Source organism: Poecilia reticulata, linkage group LG10 (genome assembly GCF_000633615.1).
Source record: "Poecilia reticulata strain Guanapo linkage group LG10, Guppy_female_1.0+MT, whole genome shotgun sequence".
NCBI lineage: Eukaryota > Metazoa > Chordata > Actinopteri > Cyprinodontiformes > Poeciliidae > Poecilia > Poecilia reticulata.
The window spans coordinates 4057622-4085079 of NC_024340.1; the positions used below are offsets into that span (position 1 = coordinate 4057622).

General features: G+C 42.9%; 2 protein-coding genes and 1 long non-coding RNA gene across 6 annotated transcripts in view; 1 reads left to right on the plus strand and 2 right to left on the minus strand.

The window, feature by feature from the left end:
* On the minus strand, window positions 1-20900 carry LOC103470914 (androgen receptor). Its single transcript, XM_008419624.2, has 9 exons — window positions 19482-20900; window positions 15177-15313; window positions 14782-14898; window positions 13415-13549; window positions 13097-13297; window positions 11365-11509; window positions 8203-8333; window positions 7906-8057; window positions 1-1190 (listed from the first exon to the last, which is right to left on the minus strand). Exons 1-9 carry the CDS (start codon window positions 20354-20356, stop codon window positions 1026-1028), a joined length of 2058 nt encoding a protein of 685 aa, XP_008417846.1. The 5' UTR covers window positions 20357-20900; the 3' UTR covers window positions 1-1025.
* On the plus strand, window positions 14844-22749 carry LOC103470913 (uncharacterized). Its single transcript, XR_534552.2, has 2 exons — window positions 14844-15156; window positions 22576-22749. It is a non-coding gene; the product is annotated as an uncharacterized LOC103470913 (long non-coding RNA).
* Window positions 21951-27458, minus strand: part of LOC103470912 (moesin-like) — a 44131-nt gene continuing 38623 nt past the window's right edge. For 3 of the 4 annotated variants that reach the window (XM_008419622.1, XM_008419621.1, XM_017307083.1), the window contains 4 exons: window positions 27228-27388; window positions 26790-26882; window positions 25708-25941; window positions 21951-23064 (listed from right to left, as the gene is read on the minus strand). In XM_008419622.1, the coding sequence (XP_008417844.1) occupies window positions 22900-23064; window positions 25708-25941; window positions 26790-26882; window positions 27228-27388 (653 nt within the window). In that variant the 3' untranslated portion in view covers window positions 21951-22899. The remainder of the gene's footprint in view (window positions 23065-25707; window positions 25942-26789; window positions 26883-27227; window positions 27389-27458) is intronic. The other variant, XM_008419623.1, reaches the window with a different exon arrangement.

A 27458-nucleotide genomic window follows, 5' to 3' on the forward strand; every position in this document is an offset into this window, starting at 1 on the left:
TAGTGTCTTTACTGGACATTTATTATCGAAGCTACAATGAACACATGACGACACACAAGAAAGCATTTTGCAAAGAACACCTTTAAGAAACGGTAGAAAAGTTCCACAGCATTATGAAATATCCACTTTGAAAAAATTGTACTTGAACAGTGTTTGGCACTCCAAAAAGCTTCTTTTTTTCTTTTTTTTTTCTTTTTTATAAAGTTCCCCTCAGTGTTAACTGACAAGTCTTTGAGACTTTTCTGTCTGATCATTTTCTACTTGGATCCAAAGTTTTTTTTTGTTTTTTTTTCATAAATATACACTTAAAATCAGCTTTACCGCAGTCACTTGCACTTTAAAGGTGTTCATTTTAACACACTGAACAATACATAAAACTATGTCAAGTTTGTTTTTTTTTGTAAGGCTTTTTTTTTTTCTAAGACATGAGAACAGCTTTTAAAAATGTTTTTATATGCCTTCGGGCGAGATAACTTTTCCTCTTAGCATGCAAGTCACAACTGCGTTATTATTAACTGCCAATCAAGCAGTTTCTCTCTCTTTCTCTCTCTCTGTCAGGTGCACACAATCACATTCATTGTGGAAAAAAAAAGCTAGTTCAAATGTCATACTGCAGCACACAGAAGAAAAGCTTTTTGTGGATGAGAACGCTGCAAACATGTTTTTCTCACTACGATACTGGCTTTATCTTTCAGCTGACAGTAATCAGTAAGAAGAGCTGAAGAGGTTTTACATGCCCAACTTCGTTGGCTGATGTGCAGGAATGCATGCAAGTGTTGTGATCAGCTCTCCGAGAAACCAAAAAAAAAAAAAGAAAGAGAGAAAACCATGTGCTGTGTGTGTGTGTGTGTGATGCACTGAGCAGGCAGCGAGAAAGAAGAGCAGAGTGGACTTTTACTGGATTACAAAACACTGGAAGAATGCACCATCCCCTCCGTCTGTCAGGGTCCGATTGAAAGTCTCCGTCACCTCGTGAAAACCGCAACGCGCGTATCCGCCCGGACGTGGCCGTAGGAAAAAACCCCTCAGGCCGTGTTGTGGAACAGGATGGGCTTGACCATGCCCGAGAGGATCTTGGGCACGTGAACGCTGACGATCTCGGAGATCATCTCCGGGAAGTTGACGCGCATCTGCAGGGACTGAGCTTGGATGAAGAGGTCATAGGTGAACTGGTGCAGCTTTCTCACGACCTAAGATGGAGGAGAGAACGAGGTGGAGAGGAGAGAGAGAGAAAGAGAGCGGCGGTTAGGACGTAAGTGTACACGAGGCGTTTGGTGCTGAAAAAGACATCTGACGTTCTACGCTCCACAGATGGGTGGAAAAAGGAGAGAGAGAGAAAAAAAGCCTGAACTGCGAGACTTTAATCAGTTCTGCTCTTCTGCCTCTTCTCTGGCTGCTCTCCAACTCGTGACACACACAGCAGAGCATTTAAGGGACAAAACTTGCTCTCTGTAGGAGAGATCCAATCCTCTTGGGGTTACGCCCCGATCAATGATCTCAGGAGTTAGTCTGCTGGCACTTAACTGTTTTCACTCGAGCCACTTCAGGAGGAAAGTGGTCGACCTGCTCCCCCTAGTGGCGAAACATTTGTTATTTTTAAAATGTCAGCGGGACCCGTGGAGCTGCTGATGTATTAATTTGTTAAAAATAAAAAGATATCCATCCAAGCGTAAGTGATTTGTAAGCCTTTTTTTCTTGAGTAAAAACATTTACTTTGTGTAAATAAAAGTCTGTTCTCAGGCGCTCCCTCGGGTCATAACGACAAATACTTGGGCGATAAATTTCGGCAGACAGAAAGCTCACAGCCTGCCTGACATGTCCGCATGATAAACAAGCTCTCAGCCGGTGATTTATTTCAGCTTTTACTGATGGAATTTATCTTGGAGGCAAATGTGCGCAGATGTTTTAAAGAAAGAAAGAGAGAGAGAGAAACGATGGTAGAGGATGGATGGACAAACCCCCCCCCACCCCAAAAAAAAACTATGTGACCCCCTTTAAATTTGGCAACGCGTTCTGTGAGTTTTCAGGTTCCCGTCTAGCCATACCTTCTGACGTCTCAGACTGCTGTGAATGTAAAGATACGCAGCGTAATTTACGACTTTTAGAAGTCAAACGTCTGCTGCTAATTTTTCTCAGTTGGTCTGGTTTGCCGGGGGAAAAGTAAGCATTCCTGTGAGGGTGGTTAACTATCCTGAGCTGACACTGCTAATAAAGACGGCATAGACGGTTTATTGCTGCAGTAGTTCATAACCTGATAGCACAGATGTTTAAAAACGTCAACCTCAAAGTATTCATATTCCTCTGAACCTTTTTTTTCTGTGGTATTTATTTCTATTTGCCCCTTTTTTTTGTGCTGATGTCCCAATTAAAATCCAGTGCGACCAAATTAAACCACTAAAGGCTGCAAAAGATTTGAAACAAGGGTGGAGTTTCAACTTCCAGAAGGAAAACTACCCTAAACACAGTTAAATTGGTGTTGGGATGGTTTAGGTCAGGGGATTTTGGAACATTTACAAGCCAAAGAGAATTTTTTTTCCTCCCTCCTGAGTCCAGCTAAATATAATCTACTATTGCATTTTTTTTAAAGTTTAAAAAGAACAAATCCTTTGCAAAACGAGAAAGAACTTCTATGTGATATTTACATTTATGGAAAAATAATAATATATAAAGCATATATGTAGACAAAAATAATTTGTATTTCTCTATTAAAGACAAAAGAAAATCCACAATGGTCACTGAAATAACTTGAAAACTAAACATTTACAAACAAATTAAGCTATAAGAAGCAGACATTGTTTTTGAAATGTGGTTAAACTGAATCATTTTTATAAAAATAAAACTAAAGAAACAGACCTGAACAAAAATGCTGGTATTTCAAAAAAAAAAAAAAGAAAAAAGATACAGTATGTTAAGCTTAAGGTGTGTCCTCTAATTAGCATTACGAGAGAGACTGTCTCTAAGCAGCTTGGCGCTCCTGTGATTACAATTGCACATATTATTCAGACGTCTGAGGTCTGCAGGACTCTAGCCAACCTCCCTGGCTGCCGGAGGAAAATTGATGACAAATTGAAGAGCAGGATAGCATGAATGGTAACCAAAGAGCCCGGAACAACCTCCAAAGAAATTAAAGGTGAGCTCCAAGGTCAAGGTATGCCAGTGTTAGATTGCACCATCCATCGTTGCTTCGAGCCAAAGTGGACGACCAAAGCAGAGACCAAAGCGAGAAAAAAAAGCGAGACTGGAATTTTCCACAATGCATAGTGACAAACCACAAAGCTCCTGGGAGAAAGTTCTTTGGACAGAGGAGACAGAACTGGAGCTTTTTGGCACGACAGTTCTATATTCACAGACCCAAGAATGAAGAAAACCAAGAAAAGAACACTGTCCCTACTGTGAAACATTAAGGAGACTGGGTTATGTTCTGAGGTTGCGTCTGGCACAGGGCGTCTTGAATCTGTGCAGGGCACTATGAAAACTCAAGACCAGGCATTCTGGAAAAAAATGTACTGCCTAGTGTCACAAAGCTCGGTCTCAATCGCAGGTCGTGAGTCTTCCAGCAGGGTAATGACCCAAAGCACACAGCTAAAAACACCCAAAAACGGCTAAAAGCAAAACATTGGACTGTTCTGAAGTGGCCTTCTATGAGCCCTTGACTAAATCCTGTTGGAAATCTGTGGAGGGAGCTGAAACATGGAGAAGGCAACCTTCAAACGTGAGAGAACTGGAGCAGTTTGGCCAGGAGGAGCAGACCAAATTACCCGTGGAAAGACAGGGGTCTCACTGACGGCTATAGAAGTCATTTGATTGCAGTGATTGTGACAAAAGGTCACAGAACAAAACATTAAGTTCTGTCGTTTTTGTCGACGCCTGTTTCAGTAGTTAGTTTTTTCAAAATGATCCTGTTGAAGCACAGTTTAAAAGCAAAGTCTGACTTTCACTTGTTAATTCTAAGTACATTTTTATATACTATTACTTTTTGTGACAATTGTGATGATCAACAGAGGGGGAGCAGCTATTTTGTCCGTGCGTGTAGTTTCCAACCCATTGACAAGATTGATGAAGCTAAACATATCACTGGTGCTTTTGTAATTTTTTTGTTACTTTTGTGCCACTCTGTTTAAATTCAATGCAAATATTCCATTAAAAAAAAACCCTGAAAAATTCCTAAACCCTATATTTGCCATATCATTATTTAAAAAATACATCCCAGCCAATGTTTTTATTTTTATCCAACGTCATTAAGAGCCAAAGAAGGTCAGGAAAACCAACTTTGGTTCCAGAGGCACAGCTTGCAGACCCCTGGTTTAGATCGAAACCTATTAATGTGTTGGAATGGCCTATTCAAAGTCCAGACTTAAATTCACTCAAAAATATGCAGCAAGACTTGGAAACTATTCGTAGGGGCTCTCCATCAAATGTGACTGAACCTGTGCTAAAGACTTCAGTGTTGAAATGTGCAGAGCTGGAAGAGAGATGACTGGAGTAAAAGTTGAGAGAACAAAATATTGATGAAGATGGCTGAAGCCAAATGTATGTCACACCTTCTTTAAGTCTTATATGTAAAAAAAGTTGAAAACTATGTGTTCCTTTCCTTCCTTTTCACAATTATGCACTACTTTGTATTCATCCATCCTCATAAAATCCCAATAAAATACTCTGCCTGTCCAAAAAATTCACCACCTTGATTATGAAAGCTAATAGGGCAGAGCCTAAAACAGGATCATTACTATGGAAATTAGTATCTTTCAGCAGACAACAAGCTATTTTACTCTAAGTGTCGCTTGTTTATTCATTTTAGAGAAGGTTTTCATACACCAGAAACGGTGATAGAAACCATGGGTAGGTGATGCATTGAATGGGCGCACTAATCGCACCGTCCGGGTTGGCCGCCTCCGTGTGTTTGTCGTTGTCTGGTCATGCTCTTTGACCAGACAAAAACGTTCAAAGTCCAGCAGGAAAACTTTGAGTGAGAGGCGGATCTCACTCAAAGAGATCTGCCTCTCTTTGAGTGAGAGGCGGATCGCACGCGCCGCCTCTCACTCAAACCGGGTGATTTGGAAGGTGTTCCTGCAGGAGGTTCACCTGTACCCGCATTCGCATGAACCGTTTAGCGACGCTTCTGCAATGAGAAAACCTCATTGCAGAAGCGTCGCTAAACGTCACCTTGATGCCGCTTACTACACCAAGGTAAGCGTCAAGTGTAAAAGTAACAAATAGTCGCGGGTGTTTGTTTTGACAGCAGCAGTGAGAACAAAGAAAAGTGTGCGGCATGTGCTTTGAAACCTCACACTTGCTCCCTCAATACATGTTCCGGCACGTGCCTGGCTCTGTGTCGGCGCTTGCAACTTGAAGAAGCTTTAAATGTCGATGAACCACAACAGTGGATCACAGGCGGATCTTTTTCAGCCGGTGTTCCTTGCAAATTCTGCGTTTGCTTGGATAAATACCAACCAATCGCAACCAGCAGAGCAAAATACCACACCAAGCAGCAGACATTATTTAATTCTTGAATTTTGTACCCTAAGTATATTTAGATAAGTTTACATTGTCCATTTTGGTTCATGGGCTGGCCCATGATTTTATGGGGCCTTGAGCAGAATATAAATTAGGGTCCCCCTGCTTCCTGTTAAGAACGTCAGCACCACAAGCAACATTTAGCGATATAGTGAAATCAGGGAGAGGATGTCAAGTAACTTTCATCCCCAAAAATCTTAATTGGCCAAGCTTAAAATCAATCAGTCATAGTAGGTTATTATTTTCTGAGACATGTCTGTGAACAAACTACGCTCAAACACAAAGATTAAACTCCGAGCATTGTTTCATAGCTATGGTAACACAACAAACTATGAAAATGTTTTGTTTTTTTTGCACGTTCAAAAAGGTAACTTGCCAACTTTTTAAAATCTTACATTTAAATATTAAACAATTTAAGGCTTTTAATTTATCTCTGCTGAAACCATTGGGTCAGATTTAATTGAATTGTCATTCTCGATAAACAAACGTTACAATTATCTGCGTTAGAATATAAGCAACAATGAGGGACCCTGAAGGCTTCGGGGGCCCCGAGTAACTACTTAGTCCACTCAATGTCTTGGGTTGGCTCTGAATGTGACCAGCATTACGTAACTTGTTTTAAGACCAAGCTAATAATTATCTATATTTTTTTGTGTTGGTTTGGTGTGCTTAAGTATTGTCACCAATGTCTTCCAATAACATATAATTACCTAGTTATATTGTTAAATTTCCTGTGAACTTTTGACATTTTTTAACACAAAAACATGGTGGGGCGCTGACTGACTGCTCCAGGGCCCCTACCGCCGGGCTTAATAAGCTTTCTGCTGGAAACTCAGCCAGAAACTACAAAAAAATGGGTTAAGAGCTGTCCAACACAAACTGGACAGACAATGGGGAACCATCATCTTCGCAGAAGAAATGTGGTTGGGAAAACATATGAAACGATCTGGATCTGCGGTCATTTAGACATTTGGAGAATTCACGTCGTAAAAAAACAACAGCAGAACTCCCGGCTCTAGCCAGAGATTAAAGTAAGAGCATTTCCGCATGCACAATGCGAAGGGAACTTAAGGGATTAAGCCTAAACAGCTGTCTAGCCTTAAGCAAAGCACTGATCAGTGAGGCAGAGGGAGCTTAAAGACTGGACTCTAGAGAAATGTAGGGAGGTCATGTGGTCTGACGAGTCCAGATTTATCCTGTTCTGGGATGAAAAGAGGCAGATGAATTGATGCAGACATCATCCCTGGAGTCCGCCAATCAAGCCTGTGAGGGGCAGTGCTATGATCTGAGGTTGTTGCAGTTGGTCAGGTTCAGCAACATTACGTACCCAAAGATTGTGGTCAGCTGACAACCTGAATATATCGAATGACCAGGTTGTTCCATCAACGGACGTGTTTCCCCCTAACCTGACGGCATTGGTGTATACCAAGATGGCAACGGCGAAATTTACCGAGCTGAAATTCAAGAAGCATGAAACACAACTGTCGCCACCAGAGTCCAGAACCCGGGATGTGCTGGAGACTGATCCCACTGTGGTCGCGTTCTCCCATCGTTTCTACACGACCTTGGCGAAAGCCGAATACAAATCTTTATAGAAGTAAACAAGGTGACACTGAATAAGCTTATTGAAACTACGCCACAGCGAATGGGTGCCACAACCCAAGCAAAATATTAGTGTCATTTTTTTTCTTTTTTGGGAACAGGCAATATGTCTGAGCATTTTTGATGTGACGAAATGTGAAAAATAAATAAATACACAATTAAAAAGCAGGGAAAAATGGGTAATTAATTTGAATTTTGGGGGGAAATTAAATATGTCTTGGTTTTTATTCGTATTGTTGCCTTTTTGGTACTTTGCTCCAATTTTGTTTTTGTTTTTATTTTTTATTATATTTATCAAACTTAATTTTATTTTTGTTTTATCATTTTTTCACCTGCAATGCTGTAACTGTTGTGAAGCTGAAGCTGTTGTAAATGCTCCATGTGAATAAACTTTCACTTGACTTAAACCAAACAGCATTTTTTGAATTTCAGCAGTGACACTCCGCAGCCAGCAGGTGGAGCCAGAGCAGAGGAGATGAGAAGAGCTGAACTGAACCTTTGTCTGCCAAGGAACTTATTCCTTTCTTTCTTTTTTAATTACATAAACAGAATAAGTGATTCTGCTAATGCAACCTGAACGCGTTCGGTAAAAATAAACCAACACTGTACTGCCACGAGCCAAATACAGTGTTTGTGTTCTGAAATCCAAATGACTTTCATCTAATGTAGGCCAAAAATGACAAAATGACACTTACGTAACAGATCAGCAACAAGTAAGGAGTGGAAGGAAGGAGGGAGGTTTGGGGGTTGGGGTGGGGAGGGGTTGGGTTACAGAGTCCCATGTATTACCGACTGGAGGTAGTCCAGTAGCTGCGTGAGCTGAAACAGCCTCTGTGTCCGGGTGGTCTCCCCGTGGTGGCTCGCTAAGCGGTCCAGCTCCTTGATGTAGGAGGTCCGCAGTTCGTCAAAGCAGCGCTGGCTCCTCAGGCCCTCCACTGGCACTGTGACCACAAAGCCAGAACACAACAATAACTCTCACAGGCTTTATCCCTCCCCATCAATTCTCCGGAGCATGGGCCGCGCTCTGTTCATGTCGTATTTCACTTCAACGGGGCTGTTTTTTGGAAATGATCCCGGGTGACTCACTGATGCTGAAGAGGACCAGGGCCTTCATGCAGAGGAACTCCTCCTCGGTAACCTCCAGCTTGCAGAACCTCTGGGCAAGCAGCTTCATCCTCACACAGTGTTCGTACATGCTGGACACTTGCATACGTTGGCTGGGATGGTGGGAGAAAAAATGGGGGAGAAAAAAAAAAAAAAATCAACCAAACACAGTATTAGAGGGAGGAGAGAGGAGTGATCAGATACAAGGTGTGACAGAAGCAGAAGTGTGAAGCCAGGAGATGTTCTGGCAGAAACACACAGAGAGGAGGAAGAGGATTAATAGTTGTGGGGACAGGAGAAGAGGAGATCGGAGAAAGCGCGGCAGGGGTGAGAGAAAAATGAGTTAGATGGATAATGGAAAAGGAGAATGACAGATGGGCAGAGAAAAATGAGGGTCAGCAACACGGGCAGGCGTATCCATTAACCGCGGCGGTCGCGGGCGGCCCTGTAGGAGCGACGGAGGTCTAACGCGCAGAGAACGAGAGTTTTGCTAATGTAACACAAAATGGCAGAAAAATTGAGAAGGCGCATGACTGGCTGTACGCCATCCGAACGTCGCTCACAGCAGTTCACCAGATTGCAAGGCAGCGGCGAACGTTTAGCGGCTCACAAAACGGCCAATACCTATGGAACTCTGTCACACCGCGCCACCTTAAAGTAATTTAGGATTTTACACGCAAAGTAGTGCATAATAGTGAAGCGGAATGAAAATGATGCATCGTTTTTGAAATGTTTTGTAAATATCTAATGACTAAATAACAAATCATTTGGACCTTTGCCCAAAGACAGAAACTGAAATTCGCCAAAGTAGCTCAGTTTTACTTGGACTGAACAACAGAAAGTGTCTTTGAGCAGCTCTTCTCACAGTTTCTCAGTTTCTCAGTCTGGACTTTCACAGAGCCTTTCAAACACTACTACCTATTTTGGTCTAAAACCCTTTGCTTGTTGCTTTGTCTATATGCTCAGTGTTGTTCTCCTGCTGGACGGTGAAACTGCCCCACTCTGCAGTCTCTTACAGCCTCTAACAGCTTTTCTTCTAATAATGCTCCTTACAGCAGGTTGCTGCGACCACCATGTYTCACTACAAAGACATTGTGTTCCGGGGTAATGTAAAGTTAGCTTTTGCCCAAACACAGTTGCCCAAGAAGTTAAATTTTGGACTCGATTGACCAGACGTTTCTGACGGGGTCAAAAAATTCAGCCATATTCTTTTTCTTAAATAATAATGCACTCAATTTTAAATAATTGCGATTGAATTCTGGTTATTCAATTGCATTTAATTTTTCCTTGGTTTAATTAACAATGAACAGAGAATCCAGATCCCGTCATACACCAAGGAAATGGAGCACATTTACTTTTTCTCCACAAAAACCACTGGCTGTTTCCTCAATAACTACATCCAAACAATGAAATTAAACAACCCCATTTCGTTTTTAGACCCAGCTCCATTTTGGCGCTTGTTGTAACCGCATGGTGARTCAGGTGCAAATCATTTGGGATGTGTGATTGTGATTGATAGGAGCTTAGCAGGGCGGGGGGGTGTAGGCTTTTAGTTTTCCAGTGAACTGCACTTGTTGCAGTCTAATTAACYTCTGTGGCTTTCTTCATTTCTTTCTCTAATACAGTAAACGGCCTGCTCCTGTTTAGACAGAGCATTCAGAACATAGCATTCACTTTAATTTAATCTGATCTTTAACAAGCTGTACACTTGTTAAATGTGTCAAAGAATCCCGACCCAACTTGTCCATCCAGCAAATTATATTGTGCTGACAAAACCCGAAATTCAGGGCGGGCTCAGGCTATAGATCTAACCGCSAGTGTGAGCTCTGCCACCACTCTGGAGACTGGAATTAAAAGCAGCACTCAAATGCGTTTTGGAAGCGAACGCACTCCAAAGTGTCCCCGTCCATAACTCTGTCAGCTCCTGGTCAGCAAGATGCAGTTAGTTCAGCATCCATGTCAGAGCTGATATTCAGAAGGTTTTTTTTTTTCATTTTAGTGACTGAATTAGTTTCCTCCGGGATGTACTCTCTGCGCAAAGTAAGTTGAAAATGTTCGCACTTATGCACCGAGTAATCAAGGGCGTAAATTATAATCCATCTAAATGACGGACGACCTTGAGATTTTTCCGTCGTTTCAAAAAATAAAAAAAGTCACATACAGAAAATATTCAGTCAACATGACTCCTGACCCACATGTCACTACCATGGCTTRTGGTAACCAATTAATCTAACATTGACTTCCTTCTACACAAAGACCAGATTTATGGTTGGCGTGTCAACAGACTGCCTCAGCAACTCCTCCAAAGTCATCAGAAGCATCCTGCCGCCACCACGTCTTTCAATGGCAGCTCTACGCTCATAATGTACACCGTTAAGCTTTTTGAAACTCATGTAAGCCACAAAGCTCCATTTTGGTCTCATCTAACAAAAGCACCAACTTCCAGAAGTTCGCTACATCACTTGTGACAAACTTGGCTTTACCACTCCATAAATATGAATGCATTTGTAAGACACTGTGTACATGCATATCACGCATTGAGATTTGTGATAAAAGCGGCAGTACGTTTTTTTTTTTTGTTTTGTTTTGTTTTTGTAAGTTCAAAGCAGAGACAAAAGACGAAAGTTGAAGTTAAAGACAGGTTTTTGGGTGGAGGCTGGAAGGTTGCGGCGCTTATCAAGGTGAACGAAGGCAAACATCTCGGTGAGACGACTGCTTCGGTAAAAGAGAGATTAAATGGAATAAATCATCAGAGGTGATCCCTCTGCGGCCACGCGAATCAGACGCAGAGGAAGTGCTAAGATCAGAACGCGCTTGTTTACCGCCGCGTCTTGAAAAAGCACGCGTTTTATTGTTTGATTAGTCAGTCTTCCTCTGAACCGTGTATTCCACCGTGGTTCTGCTTCCCAGTGACGGTGACAGGTGGAAATCTCCSGATATTTCCAACAAACCCTCACGCCGCTGCGATTATTACAACTGATTACRCCCCAAACAAACTTTTTCCTCCCTCCCCACCGCCCCACCGTTTTCTTAAGACGAAGCGRCAGGCTTGGGAAACTTTAGTCTACTCGCTCAACTTGCAACCAAGAACTTCTTCAAGTTTAGACGTCTGGGACGGGGAAAAAACTTTTTCGCGTGACTTACTCGTTGAACACCAAGTCGGGCGCAAAGTAGAGCATGGAGCAGTTGGTGAGCGTGTAGGATCTCCAGCCCAAGGCGAACACCATCACCCCCATCCATGACAACTGAATCACCGACATCTGGTCGTCCACATGCAGGTCACGGAAACCTGTTGATAAAATGGACATTTTAGGAAATGGGAAAACTATAATAATAATATAAATTTGAATAATATGAATAAAATCCTGATTAATTAAATTGATAAAATTTAGACTGTAGTAATGTCAAAGATCATACTAGASACCCTGCTGTGCATTTTCATTTTYCTATCGTCTCCTTAAACAAGAACACATCTCCCTCTAGTGGCTTATAGTTGAACAGGCTAGCTTGCTCTGTACCAGACTGCTTCAGTGTTAAAGGGATCTGCCTTTTTTTTTGTTTGTTTTAAGTTTGCAAGCAGTTGATCTTAGACAACTCTCGTGGTTTCTTCCTTTAGTCTACGATGTATTTACTGAGATCTAATCTAAAAAAAAAAACTCACAATCTTCTCAGTAAAGCATATTTTACGACCCTGTTTTTCTTTGGATGGTTGTGCACACAGCAGCTGAGGATCATAAAAATGATTAGCCTTTCTGCGTGAAACTCTTTTTAGGACACATGAAGCATTTCCCAGTCTGAGTCTCCCTGAAATAAATGCAAAAACTGTATAAAAGGCAAAAATTACAGGCGGCACCGAAGCAGTTACGGGGCCACGCCGCGTCGCAGGACAACGTTTCATGCATACGTGGAAACAGGGGCATTGGGTGACGATAATACGCTGAAGAGACACATGTGCAAAATCTGTTTTGGCACGAAGCGCTGCGGTCATGTGACCGGCGCTGTGCCTAGCACGGCAGCAGATTTAGCGTTTAGCAGGGGGCCTGTGTGGTGGATTCTGCGCGGGGAGATCCTTTGCTTTGGACCAGCTGTCTGCATTAGGGTCAGATGTCTGCACTATAAGTACGTGTCAAGCGCGCCAACAGGCATGGAGAGATGATGCCAGGGAGACAAATGTTACTTGTAGGAGTGGCGGGGTGAGCGAGAGGGGTGGGGGTGCAGGGGTCGAACTGTTTTTCAAAATAAAACATTTCCGAGTCTTTCTCCAATGTGTGAAACTCCTGATTGGTGACYGCTAATGTAAGAGAACRCTAGCTTTCTTACTCACATAGGAAATACTTTACGTGTTCCTCTCTCAGTTCGTGTTTCACTCTGAAATATTATTAGTGGTGTACCTCCTCCAACCTCCACTTCCTGTGTAAATAATCCTCAGCTGCTGGAGAAAACTGCTTAAAGTTTCACAGAATGCCAGCATAAAGTGTCGTGATATACTTTTTGGAATTGGATATGTTCTGAGGTGGACCGTCCGGCCCCACATGCACACCGAATGAAAATGCCACGAGAGTTATCTGCTGCAGGTGAGATATTAACGACTTATAAGCTTTCATGATAATCTCCTAAAATGAAATCCAACACTTTTGAGGTCACGCACCGAGCTAAAAGATACTCCACAATTCTCGTGCCAGCTTTCGAAATATTTTCATGGCCCTATAATCTGATGAGTCACACTGCGGAGGATTGTCAACAGGTCCGACCAAGCGGTGCTGTTATTTATCACGTATTGAGTCGGAGACAGCTGCCGCAGGTATTTTCAGCTCGCGGCGCTTTTCACGAAAAAAAACATCTGCTCCCCCTTTCGCCCCGACTCATACTGGTTTACCTGGTATTGCCTTTGCCCAGCGCACAACGGTCACCAGCTGTCGTTCCCCGAGCTCGTTGAGGCTGGTGAGCAGGGAGGCGGGGCTGTCTGGCTGGGCGGGGTCGTGCCCCGCGTTAACCACGGCCGGCTCGATGGACTGCAGGATGGTCAGCAGGGAGAGGCAGGAGCGCATAGTTGGAGGGATCCCTAAAAGTTGAGGCCCTGTAGGAGTTTACACAGAAACAGGAGCAGAAGATTGATTTATATATATATATAAATGGTCACACTCYTTGCAAATCTCTTTGATATTTGAGCTTGTGAGCCACTAATCCTCCCTACCTTGAGCCCTGGCAGCAGCATTTCCAGACTCCAAGACAACGTTGTGCTTCCCTTCCCTCTCTCCATGCCCCCAGGCACCAGGCTGCTGTTCTTCCTCTCCCCCTCTCGTCTGTCCGGCTCCCTTCAGCCTACGGCCTACAATCACACACCAGGTGGAAGATAAATTGCTAAAACAGGAAGTTTTACAAGTGAGCTCTTTCTTTTTCACCAAATAATGTCCCTAAAGAAAACAGCAGCACGTGGTTCCGACAAATGAGGCTAAAGTTGTTCACAAGCTTCTTGTGATGTTTCCTATCATCATCACGTCGGTTAAGTTCCTCTTTGCCAGCCAACAGGCAGACAGGAAGGACAGAAAAGGTCTTTGTGACCTCCGTTGAATTGAATTTGTCACGCTAAATTTTAGCAAGAACAGTTCTGCTCTGTTGAATGTTAGGCATTTGACCACATTGACCCGTTCTTTATCCATGTGCACAGCGAATACAGCAGCCTGCTAAGGGGTTCATACCTTTTGAACTTGGGATTTTGCCACACTTAGTGTGTTTTATTGGACTTTCATGCGGTAGACCAACACAAAGTACTGCGTGTTTTCTCGGCATTCTTTTTTAACAAAAAAAAAAAAAAAAAAACGCGAAAAAGTATGGCATGCATATGTTTTCAGCTCCCTTTGGTCTGACAGGCCTAAATAAAATCTAATGCAGGAAATTGCCTTCACCTAATTCGTAAATCGAGTCCATCTGTGTGTAATGTAATCTCCAGCTGTTCTCTGAAGGCCTTAGAGGTTTGTTAGAGAACACTGGAGAACCAACAGCAGACAGGTCAGGGAGAGAGATGTGGCATTTAAAAGCAAGGTTTAGGTTAGAAAACCTAAACCTAAAAGCGCTGCTTAAAGCGAAAACCTAAAAATAGAGAGCGCATGTACGGCAAAACTCAGAGAAAACGAATCGGAGGGAAGCAGCTAAAGGCCTCGACATAACCGTAGAGGTGCTGCAGAGCTCAGCAGGAAGAAAGTGTTTGCTGTACTATTAGTGTTCTTAAAATATTTGGAAGAGAGACAATGAGAAAGCCATAAAAGTTGTTTGGGGTGTGTCGAAAGCATGGCGAACATCACTGTGAAAACTCCACTCCAACTGTGGAAAACGGTTGCGGGATGTCATAATGTTTTGGGGACGCACTTTTAATTGCAGGGACAGAAAAAGCTGGTCAGAGATGAGGGGAAAATAAATGGGAGATAAATACAGATTAGCCAGTTTTGGAAAAAAAACAAACCCTGTTAGACTGAGGAAGACATTAAACTAAAAGTTGTTGTTACATTTCTCTTCTTGGCACATTTTCTCTCCTTCAGGTTTTCATGCCTACAAGCTGCGTACCTTTCAGGCTCATTCCGGACATGAAGCACCTCTTTAGCCGACACGAGGCGCAGTTTTTCCTCCTCAGCTTGTCGATGGTACAGTCGTTCCGGCTGGCGCACAGGTGGTTCTGCTTTCCTGGAGGCACACAAAAAAAAAAAAAAAAAAAAAAGAATCCACATTGCCTCGGCCTTTTACTCATAGCAACGCCACGTGGGTGTTTACTGATAACAAACTGCTCGGCCTTATAATGTCAGGTCGGTGTGCCCTGACGGCATTAGAGAGTAGGTGGRTGTATAAAATTAAATCAGGGGATGCATGCTGTAATTTTGATGTACACTCAGGGATGCTTGAGTGTGTGTGTGTGCGTGCGTGTGTGTGCGTGTGTGTGTGTGTGTTGTTTGCGTCACTCCCACCTGCAGCAGCCCTCTTGAAGAACACTTTGCAACTGCCGCAGGTGACCGCTCCGTAGTGGCAACCCGAGGCGTCATCGCCGCACACCTGACACACTCTCCTGTCTGACAGGAACACGCCTGGGAAAAAATCCTCATGCCTGCAGGTACATGCGCACACACACACACACACACACACACACACACACACACACACACGCAAATTGCGACGGTTATGATGGTAAGCCATGGTTTTCAAATGTTACAGTTTCAAGAATCGCTAAAGTTTTCCATCATGGTTTGAACAGGAGATGTTAAATTAAGGGCAGCGCGATAATCATTTCCATCATTTAACCGAATTTTAGTTTTTTTTAAGATTCAATTTTTGGAAAATTTTGGTTTATTTATTATTAATGTGGTTCTTGGTTCCATATTCCAAAGTGACGTCAGCACTCCCAGGGCGGCCATCTTGTGTTTCACAGATTCTATGTGTTTGGACTTTGAATTCAGGTCAACACTGCGACAGACTATTATTGCCTGGCTGCAATTTTGTTTTCAAATTTAATTGAGAGAATAAAGCCGGAATATTACAAACATACAGTAGTGCTACAATTGAGTTGGAATAACACGTAAATAAATTCATAATCTTAGGACAAATGAGTACTGTTTTTATGAGAACTCCAACAAGAACAAAAAAAACCCTACAATTAGAAATGTTGAGCGCTGTGTGAAGTTATACTTTGGTACTAGTTTTAAAGACAACACATAATACTTAGCAATACTTTATATTTTAACACAGCATTAAATTCTTTTAAGTAGCAGGAGTTTGAAACATGCAAACGATTGTGTCCGTTTCGAAAAAGGAACCGTACAAACTGAGACGGCTTTTTTTTCTAGTGAAATTACATTTTTACTCTGGTAATATCACCACTATATTCTGAAAATTAAACAAAAATAGCTCATAGCCTGGCCCTGGTACTCCATCATACAACTCACGGAAAGGGAAAGGGTAAATGAAATAAAAGCCACTCTTTGAATTATGTTCTGTCATTTGCGCTTTCTTAATAAGAAAACAAATCGAGGTGGGGGGAAAATATATCGATTAAAATCGGATCTGGTCTGAAACAAATCATAGATTTTATTTTGAAGCCCTACTTTATATAAGATGCCAGAGAAAGACCAGGAGAAGGTTTTCTTTCCAGCTGTAGAGTAACACAGCGCTGACACAATTCACACGTTAGCTGCACACTGCAATCAGCTGGCTGAAAGAAAGCTTCTACTTTTTTTTCACGGGCAAGAAACTACAAACAATCATGATGTGAACAACAAAAAAGCACCACCTCTATAAACTGCTTTGTAGTACTTTAAAAGTACTTGAAAGGTGTTGCTAAGTGTAATGCGCGTTTTAGATTTATTTATTCAAATCTGCTTGTCTAAGTAAAAATAAAAAATTAACAGACAAGATTGTTATAATTAAAATGATACATTAATATACAATCAGTACAAAACAAATTGTTCGTTTCTGTTTTAAATAAAGCAACTAAATCAAGTTATCATCCGACTGTCGCCTTGGGTCGAAGTGCAGAACACAAGACTGGATTCACAAGAGTAAAACGAGGATTTATTCGAGTGATTTCGCAAACAGAACAAAGGTTTCATAAATCACAAACCGAGTTTTGTTTAACTTTGAATTATTCACTACAGCTATTTTTTTTATTTTGATCAAATTAAAAAGTCCACAAGCCCCAATTCAACTTAACGGTGAATAGAAATCTATAAACCAGACAGAGCGAGCCGCCATATACTTCACAGCCCTTCCGCCGTGCACCCCCTTTCACACTGGCGCCCTGGGCGGTGAGCCATATTCCTGAAAAGCCTGAAAGGCCCGTGGACCTCGCTCCTTCAGTAAAGTTTCACAAACACATTAATAATATCACTACATTCCTTTCTTTAACTATAAAATAATTTCAGGCGTCTTGAGGAGCCGCTTGTAGAGAAGCAATGAAAAGAGAAAAAGACGGATCAAACGCAGCCAAGATCTAAACCCAGCACAGAATTACCGAGGCAGACACCAACTTAATTGGCCAGCCGACGTGTACAACCATAATTTCTGACACTGTTTACACTCCACTCCATGTTGCACAGGTGAAGTGTGATATCTTTTTTTTTCTTTTTGCCACCCAAGGGCACCCTGGGTGGTGGGCCATAGCAGCCATAAAAATGTTTTGGTTAAAAAAATGCTAATGCGTAAGTGATCATGCCATGACAGCCTAATACCAACCACTGTCGGAATGGTTTTAAAATATGCATAAACAGTGGAGCGGGAGGAAACAATACCAGGGTATTTCAGGGTCCATTTTATGACTTTCAGTCACAACATGAATGAAAAAAAGCATGTAAGGACAGAGTAAATCAGACATTTATAGATTAAGGTCAGTGGGATCTGTTCCACGTGGAGAATTGGAGCACCAGCCCTTTAAATCCAATCCAATTACAACTAGTTTCCCTGTCACACAGAGCCGATGACACAAGAGATGAATTCAAATAAGATACAAATAAAAACTTGTGATTAAAGAATGCCACAGTCCTGGAAATCAGCAACCCGTGACATTTAGACTCTTCCACTCCGAGCACCGAATCAGCAACAGGTGCTGTATCTCTTGTTTATGGCCACGCTGATACATTAACTCCCCGTCTGGAAGTCGACTCTAGCTGCAGCACAAATAAAAGGACATTTCTGGACATTTTTTTGGGGGGGGACTGGGTGAACTTTGCTTCACAACGGCTGTATGTTGAAACGCAGCTCGGCCAAGGCCAAGAGCAGAAAAGTGCAAAAAAAAAGAAAAAAAGAAAAAAAAGGGGAGTGAGGGGGGTTGAGGGGCAGTTCTGGTGTAGATACGCAGCTGCTGCTGCAGCGGGACAGGCCATGATTCCACAAAGTAACAATGCAGTCATGGCCAATAAGGGGGGCACGGTCACGTTTTTTTATTTTTTTGAATCAACACACAATCTACTGATGCCATGTGGCTTTTCAAAGAAAGGGAAATTGGGTTTGAAATCAGATATCAGGGGGGTTCACCACCACTGCGCTTTAAAAGTAAATGCCTGTCAGTAACGTCGCTGTAATGAAGCGGGGCCCCCCCCCCCCCCCAACAACACCCCCAGCCCCCCAACACGTTGCTCTTTTGTTTTCCACCATACGCAGAATGGATTGACTGATAGCCCGTGAAAATTAAAAGTGGCAGGACCCAGACCAGACCCGGCCCAAGACTGTATGGAAAACCCTGAACAAGAATTTCATTTGAGACCCCATTTCCAGGTCACGTTTCAATTAAAAAAAAAAGAAAAAAAGAAGCTGTAAATAAACTGCGGCGACAAGCCTGGGTTTGGTATTCGTGCCTGGAGTGCAGCAATTCAACGCACATTCAGCAGTCTGGAAGGGGGGAAAAAATTATTTACCTTTTAATTATTGATTAGTTTGTAATTACATGGGATATAAAATATGACTTTAACACAAGGAGAAGAAGACATGGTTGAGGTAAATTTAAAAACTTGAAATTTAAAAGAAAAATATCCACAGTAATTTTTTTTAAAATGAATACCTTTTTTATATTAAATTTTTTTTTTTTTATCAAAAGCAACTAAAAATTTAAAGTTTTGAGATGGTTTTTGGTCCGTGCCAGAAAATAATTTAAATTATAATGAACAATATTTGATTTTTTCCCCCCTCCACACACTGCTACAAAATTGGGCAGTAGGTTTTTTTTTTTTTTCCCTAAGATGCAGTTATGTTTGATTTCTTGGAGGTAGGAGCTTGGATCTGTGAACCCATAACACAGGAGTTATAGGCTCATGAAGCTAATTGTTGTGGTGTTAACAACCAGGAGGAGCACAAGCTGATAAAAATTTAACAAAGCACTAAAAGAACATGTTCACACGTACACTGCATTGTGTATGCAACAGGTTTCACGACATACAAATCATCAAGTGTCCTAATTTATAGCTTTCATTTGGCAACTTTCCCGATAATTTATGAGCGGCAGCCATATTGGATCCAAAGTTTGGTGCTGCTGAGCAACTCTCCGACACTCCTAGTTGGAATTCTGGCTTAATAGGGCGGTCTTTATGACTAAGAACTTGGAAAATTCAAGTACAAAGACAAAACAACATATATTCTCCGTGAGAGGTCAAGAACTCTTGCGGTCCTCCTGGTGGCCTGGGTGCCCCAAGCTGTTGCTTACTTTGCTTATGGCTTGGGGCGGCTCTGGAAAAAGATTGTCCTCCTGGTTTGAAACAAATAAAAAAAGGAACTCAGAAGCAGTAATTTACCTGAAGCCGCGATCTGTGCAGTGCACCCAAACGGAAGGTTCAGTCTTGATAGTGGAAAAAGCGCTTTGCCCTTGAGGAATCGCGTCTGGGTAACTTTCCACTTGGCCGAACGCCTGAACCGTCGAAACTGGCGCACCGCCTTTACCGCCCCGCTCACCTCTCCTGTACCACACACAGTCGCACTCTTGCCTGGGTCCGAAAGAGGTTTGTCCGCAGTATTTACACAAGAAACTGTGTCCGTCGTATGCGCCTCTATGCGGCTCAGGTCGCTCGCCGTATGCGCGCTCGGTGGCGCACCACACACCTTGGGTCTCTCTGTACAGGTTCGCCTCGGCAGAGTAGGGGGAGTACGGTTTCAAAGATCCAACTTCAGTCACTTGAGGGGTCGTGGGAACCTCCGCTATCGAGTTCATGAACATGCTCGAGTCCTTGCAAACGAATCTGGAGATGACCGAGCCGCGCGTCACAGACTGCGCAGCGTCCATGTCCCCCGAACTGAACTGATCCACGCAGCTCACCTGCCGCAAACCGTGGCATACCTCCCCAAATTCGTCCACTCCGAGGCTGCTGTCGGCTCGGACCAGCCTGCTTCCTTCCGAGCTCGCGCTACCAGGCGTGCCCAACTCCGGCGCTCCGCAGGAACTGTTTCCGCCGGCGGCGGCGGGCTCGCAGTCTCCGAAGGCGCTGCTGGGGCACTGGTTCAGACCGCCGAGCGGAGACGACAGCGGGTCCAGCCCCAGAGATACCGACACGGCTCGGCTGAGCTCGAGAGTTGGACACGCGTATGCATCGACCGTCTCCATGCGATCCCTCTCGGTCATCCTCAGAGAGTTTGCCGTCTCGTCTCGGTCGGGCAGCCTGGAGCGAAAGGCCATCTTCGGCTCTCGTCCTTGGAGTTAAAGCAGAGTGCACGGAGAGCAAACAAACCACTTTCCCCCCCCCACCCCCCTCCACTCTTCCCGGCGAGAAAACGCCTACTCAGTAAGACTCCACTCATGCGTCTCAGCGGATGGGGAATTCAGATCAGCCGACGACGTCGCTGAAGGGAAGGGACGTCCCGCCGATCCGATCCGCGAATGAAGCGCCGCACAACTTTTTTTTTCTTCTCCTCCTTCCTTCCTCTCTCCTCCTGTCTCTTTCTTTCTTACAAAGAAACCATTTTCAAGAGCGGCGCTTCGGGTTAGGCTGTTTGCACGCTACTAAAATTAACCTCAACTGTAGCCGATAGAGACAGCAGTGGGAGGACTTTGAACCTTGATTGGCTACACTGTCAGGGCTGCAAAGTGAACAATAACTCCACGGCGCACAGGCGAGCCGGAACGTAACTTATCTGAGTGAGGGCTCTCCCCCCTGTTATTTGGGGGCGAAAAGTAAACAGATCTCGCGAGAATAGCGGCGATTAGGCAGTAAATCCACTTAATGTCACTGTCCRCACCTAAGAGCAAAGACTGCAGCTGTCATACCAGTTGCACATTCTTGTTTGTCCACTTTCTCTCCCATCATTCCAAACGATAAGATCCAAATTCTGGATAGCGATGAAATATTCGCTGTTTATAACATCCGTGATCACAATGAATTTTGAAAAAAAAAAAAAATCCTTGAACTGTTTTACCTTTTGTGATGTTGGTGAATCTTGAGAGAATTGTCCATGATAGTAGAGGCCAGTTGTGAAGGAAAATAATACATATTGTCTAAATAATTTCATATTTAAAACAAGATGGAAAATGTATTTGCAGTACGAGACCAAAACTGGATTTTTTWAATATATGTGAAATGCTGCTGCAAGGAGAAMACCAACAGTGCATATAATATCCCTCTGCCCCCAATGTGAAGTGTGGACTGTGTGGACGACGGTTTCAGCTAAATAAAGAGGGGGAAAAGAAATCTGCAAAAAGACTTGAGATTGGGGTCAGAGTTCACCATTCATCTGGAAAACAACCCCGRCCACCCGCCGGAGCTACAATGGGATGGCTGGAGTCAAAGTGTAATGGGTCACATGTTAGAATGGCCTAGTCAAAGTCCATCCCCGAATCCAACTGAGGGTCCGTTTGGTGCGAGTGAGATTCAAAAGGTCAAATTTGAACGTTGAAGTCTTTTAGTTTAGTAAAAACCAGTCCCAAAAAAAACGACGTAGAACATGTTGTTCTACAGCAGCAGTGACACGTCGAACGGATACCCGACGTTTTAGAATATTCTTTGGAAACATTTGGACACCATGTATCATTTTTTCCTTCCTGTTATAAAAAGAAAAAAAAAGAAAAAAAAAAAGAAATCATCTTTAGTTTGTGTTGGTCCCAAAAGAAATAAACTGAAGTTTGTTTTGATACCGTGCGAAAACCTTGTGTATTTTCAATGATTCCTTATTTAGTTTTAACAATTATTTTGAGGTATAAGAGCAAAAAAAATGTGTGGGAGGAGGGGATAGCGGGGGAGGGGGGAGGGGATTTGGACGTCAACACAAATGCATGCCACACTTCAAATTTTTATTCACCCACGGTAAATAAAAAACAAAAAAACTCAACCACATTGAAATATAAACTGACATGTATCCAGGGTGCACTCTCTCTTTATTCTCTAATTATGACAAGCTTACAAGTGTGAACAATTCATTCATGTTTAAAACAATTATTAACGGTAAACCACACAAATATAGCCTAATAATGTACCTTTGTATTTTCATTCATTAGAGGTGGGGGYAGGGGGGGAGGGAATAAAGACCCAACAGAACTGCTCCAAATATTTGATTTGAATTCAAACATTCATTTTTGCAAGACTGGGTAATAAAACTAAGTGCAGTGATGAGGAGATGATGCTGGGAACTCGGTGTTTTGTGTACATGAATGGCAAAAGTTATAATTGGCGACTATATGCCTCGTTAGGCACATTGAAGGTGATGTTCGCTCACTCATTCGTATGGAAACAACACAGAAAACGGAGTAGTACTGATATTTGCTTTTGGGGCATTTTTTTTTTCTTAATCATCTTAAGGCAGACAACAAGTGTAACATGGAGTACCTGCAAAGCGGCTCAAATCTTTCCCAATCCGTCGGCGGCAGGGAAATGTTTCACAAGGACTGTCGTTTAAAAATGGCAGCTGTGTGTGTGTGTGTGTGTGTGTGTGTGTGTGTGTGTAATCAGACTGTCCGGGACATCAGGGGGGGGAACAAAGGGCGAGAAAGATACAAGTTTCCAACTACTGGGTGGAACTTGAGACGTGCTTTCAGGGGGCAGTTTGTTATTTTCAAAAAAAAAAAAAAAAAAAAAAAAAGATGATGCCAAAGAACTCACAGCGTGATAAATTATTTTTCTGTCACATTCGGTTACATCGAGACGTTTTCCTGGGTAATAATCAGCCTCTACTCATCTAAAACCTCCACTTCGTCCTCGCTGTTTAGCGCAGCTCTGAGCCTTCGCCGTCTTACATGGACTCGAACTCGTCGATGCGCTGCTTCGTGTTGCCCTGGCGAATCTGACGCAGGGTCTTGTATTTGTCACGGCCTGCCCTCACGTTCTCAGCGTGGATCAGGTCATTGGGGGTCTTCTTGCTCTCGTCTACGGCGCTGGCCAGCTCGATGCTCAGGAACTGAAAGCGAAAAGAGGAGAATAGAATCTTTTTTTTCTTTTTCTTTTTTTTTTTTGCCTCATTCTGCGAGACTATTCAGCAACATCGCTCCTCTCTGCCACACTCCCCTCGCCCCATCCCCAAGCTCCGGCCCCCACAGTTCTATCTGACAAAAAAGAAGAAGAAGAAAACGAAACAAAACAAAACAAAACAAAAAAAAAAACAACCTCTCGATTGGCGTCATTTATTCAGGTTATTTTTCGTCCAGCCTGCTCTAAAACACCATATGTTGTTCAGAAGGCGGACGAGATCTGCGCATTTGATCGAAAACCATAACAATCATGATGTACCATGAGTGCAACGATGTTTAATTATGTAAAGTGCACTTAGTTCTGGTGAAGCACAATTTGGAGGAGCAATTACTCTGCCATATTTACACAAAGAGTCAAAACCCGGGGTAAAAACAGGAAAGAACGAACCAAACTTTCAGAAAAATTTCAAATTTGCTTTTCCAAGTATAAACTGGTTGACACAGAACAGGAAATAAAGAACTTGCAGAAAGGGCAAGAGTAAAACAACTCTGCAGCCTCGTCACTGGCTCCTCTTGAATGGACTCGTGATTTCTTCTGTTTATCACAGAGGACGGCTTTGGTCAGTTATATGAATGTATGCTCAAATAAAATAAAACAATAAAAAAAACTCATCAGGTATTAGCTGTTTCAACAAGCATTGCCTTTATTTGTGAATGTGAATTTTCACCTTGAGACATTGAAAGCCCCATTGTGATGGATTTTATGTGAATAAACAAAAGAATTTTGTGAAGCGAAAAGGAAAACATAATTTTTTTTTATCTAATAAAATGCAACTTTCAAGTCTTCCCACTAAGACTCAATTAGATATCAGTCTAGGGCTTTGACTGGGCCGACCTTGCGGATACATAGAAGCCGCATTTCCATTGTCCCCTATAATTGCGCAAATTGGAATTACAAAAAATAAATGTGCTTAATAGAAACACGTCCATTTCAAAAACAGTCGCGTTTTCCAATAAAAAGTTTGTGCATTTGCATGAGGTGATTTTTCTTTTTTTCCATCTGTATCAAAATTAGCGATATTTTTCCAAAACTACCATGGAACCATTTTTTTTTTTTGCGTCGCACGAATCATGTAATTTAACAACAGAATGTTTCTACCGACTTATCCTGTTAATAAGCCAATTCAGGAAGACCTTCGCGTCTTCGCCATTTTAGCTGTGTCAGATGTTCAAAACTTGGGATTACCGTTTACTACCCAAATTAAACAACTCCCACATCTCTGAGGCCTTCACCGGCAGTTTATCTTGATGTAAAATTGCAAAGGCGGCCGAATGCAGACACACACTCCACGCATTGAAGATGTTTTTCTTCGTGAAAACAACCGCCGAGTTTTGTTTTTCTCCCGCTCCGAAACGATCCAACTAGCTTGTGTTGTTCCATCGCATAAAACCCAATAAAAGCAGAGAAAATGTGAATAAGTTCAATGGGTTTTAATATTTTTATTTATTTTTTGTTATCTACTACTACAGTCATGAAGTGCACTGTTCTTAGATTACTTATATAAATAGAAAGGACTTAGGTCTATGTGTTAACAAGTACTTGTGCAGATTTCTCAGCTTGCTAAAGCTTTGTATTTAGAAAGAAGTAGGATTTGTCCCCCTTAATGCAGCCTTGTTTGGCTTGATTATGTTATCTGCTAATAAAAACTGCTCATTCCCCGTCTGCAACATTTGTCTCCCCTTTCAGCAGGAGCGCTTTCCTAATTCGCCAAACAGAGTTCCCAGAAAGTGCATTTCAAAATTAATTTGTTTAATCTCCTAAAAGCTCCGTGCAGCTCGGGAACGTTTAACCTGTAGCTGGACCCAGGACTCCTGGAAACAGTGGTGCTTTTTGCATGAACAGCGCCCTGGGCGAGCAGGAGCACCTCTTCCTTCGCGCGCTGATGTCAGAGGAGCGAGACGAGGCAAGTCGAGGCAGGAGATTCGACAACAATTTTTCGAAGAACACTGGCAATTTTCGCTTTCATGTTGCGCAGACACATTAAAAAGATTCACGGTAATAATGATAATAAACATTTCTCTGCTCTTTTTTCACCATCGCAAGCGCAGGTTTCGTGGCGTTTGGAACGGGTTTTAACGCGACCCGCAGCACGCTACGCGCCACCCGACGGGGTCCCCGGCGGACGCGGGGGGTGCTTTTACGGAGATCTGTTCAGAGTTCAATTATCCAGCTTGGATTAGGCCAGTTTGAGTTTTTTTTTGCTTTTTTAAAAAATTTTGAAGTAGACTGGATCAAATGATTGGATTCCTTAAGAAAAACAACAACAACAACAACAACAAAAAAAAAAAAAACTGTAAAATGTTCACTAATGCTGAATCAGCGCCGTATTAGTCAGTGGTGGTGAACCCACCTCGTAAAAAACACCCAACGCCCATTGACTTGGCGCGCTAATAAGCAACAGAGACGTTGCTCGACTCATAAAAAAGGTCGGTGCCATACCTGCGACTCCTCCAACCAACCCGAACGGAGCAGCGCCCTGGGCGGTGAGCCATTTCTTTCTTTTTTTTTTTTTTTTTTTTTTTTTTTTGCCTGAAACCTCTGGGGAAAAAAACAAAAAACCTTCTTCTCTCACCTTCAGGTTCTTCTGCAGCCTCTGGTTCTTCTGCGCCTCCGTCACCCTCTCCTCCTCACTGCGGTCGCGGACCGTGCCGGGGGCGGTCAGCTCGGCGCTCGCCTCTGCGCTGCTCTCGTCCGTCTCGTCGTGCTCGTGCATGTGGGGGTGAACAGAGTTCTGGAGTTGGACACCCATTAGTTTAGTCTTCAGCTCGTCTTTGGTTCGCTCCAAATCAGCTTCTACCATCAAGGCCTGTCAACACACGGTGAGGCGCTGTGGTTGGAGCCTAAGACGTTTTGCGGGTGGCCTGCAGACTTGCTCCAAAAATATGGAGTTGCTTGATTTTAAGGAGCTTTGTGCCAACACACACGTTTAACTTAGTTTGTTCCATTTGTTACCTTTTGGATTCCTGCACTGCAAAAAACCAAGTATTTTTGGACTACTTTCTAGTACATCTGAAACTAGACAAAACTTACAATCAACTTTTAAGAAAGATATCAAAGCTGTTTTAAGTCAAAAATTTCTTAATATTGATTAAAAAAACGTACATGTTCCACTGGCAGATTATAACAAGACATCCATCACATGTTATAAGTGATCAAATCTGCCAGTGGAATTAGTGCTTTTTGATCAATATTAAGGAATTATTAACTTAAAACAAACTCGTATATCATGCTGAAAAGCTGCTTACTAGTTTTGTCTTATTTCAAGTGTAGAATCTAGACAAAAACAAAAAACACTTGGTAAGACTTTTTTTTTTTTTTTGCAGTGTAGTCATGATATGTTTGCATCTTAACCATTTTACTTTCATAATAAACTGCGACAGTTTTGCGCTGCAGTAACTCACCGGCTTTACATGCAGACTTAGAGCGATATTTGCGCTCCGATTTGCTTTGCACACGCTTTACGTGGCCTTTAAATGAAATCTGCATTCRAAACAGAATCCCTTCCTAGATCAAACACCCTCATTCAGGACTGCCGCTGACAGGACACAATGAAAACATACCTGCTTTCTGGCTCACAGTCATCTCTCGCCCGACACGGACCCGCCGCCACACATCCCTCTTTCATCCTCTATCCCCTCTCTAATTTTCTCTCACCCTTTTCTGCCATTGCTGCGCCTCCTCGTCCTTTTTCTTCTTAGCTTCTTCCAGCTGGGAGATCTTAGTGGTGAGCTCAGCCAGCTCAGTGGCCTGCACAAACCATGCACACAAATGGAAAAAGAGTTAAGAGCGCTTCTGATCTAAGGTCATTGTGCTCCGCTCGCGCGTGCGAAGTGTGAGGGAGAGCGCGAATGAGCGCGAATGACGTGCAACGTATTTACATGCTTTGAAAATTCTTTTTATTTTTATTTTAATTTATTTTGCGTAACCGTAAACCTTTCAGTTCTGACTTTGGGGCCCAGATCTATAAATCTTGAAAGGTTTGGAGGTATTTCAGGTTCATCAGACCCCCTCCCCATCCCTCGGCCTCCTCAAGGCTTTTATTCTGTTCAACCAAAGATGAAGGACAACAGAATGTGTATTGTGCGTGAATACCAGGCCTTCCTGGCTCTTGATCTGGGTCTCGGAATGGTGCAGCAGGGCCGCTTTCGCCTCCACTGCAGCTCTGCGGTCKTTGTCCAGACGCTCTGCCTCCTCCTGAGCGATTGTTCTCTCCTTTTCCAACTCCAGGGCTCTGCGGGTCTGCTCTTCCAGCTCTAAAGCAACATCCCCACATGTGCAGGTCACACACACCACACACACACACACACACACACACACACACAC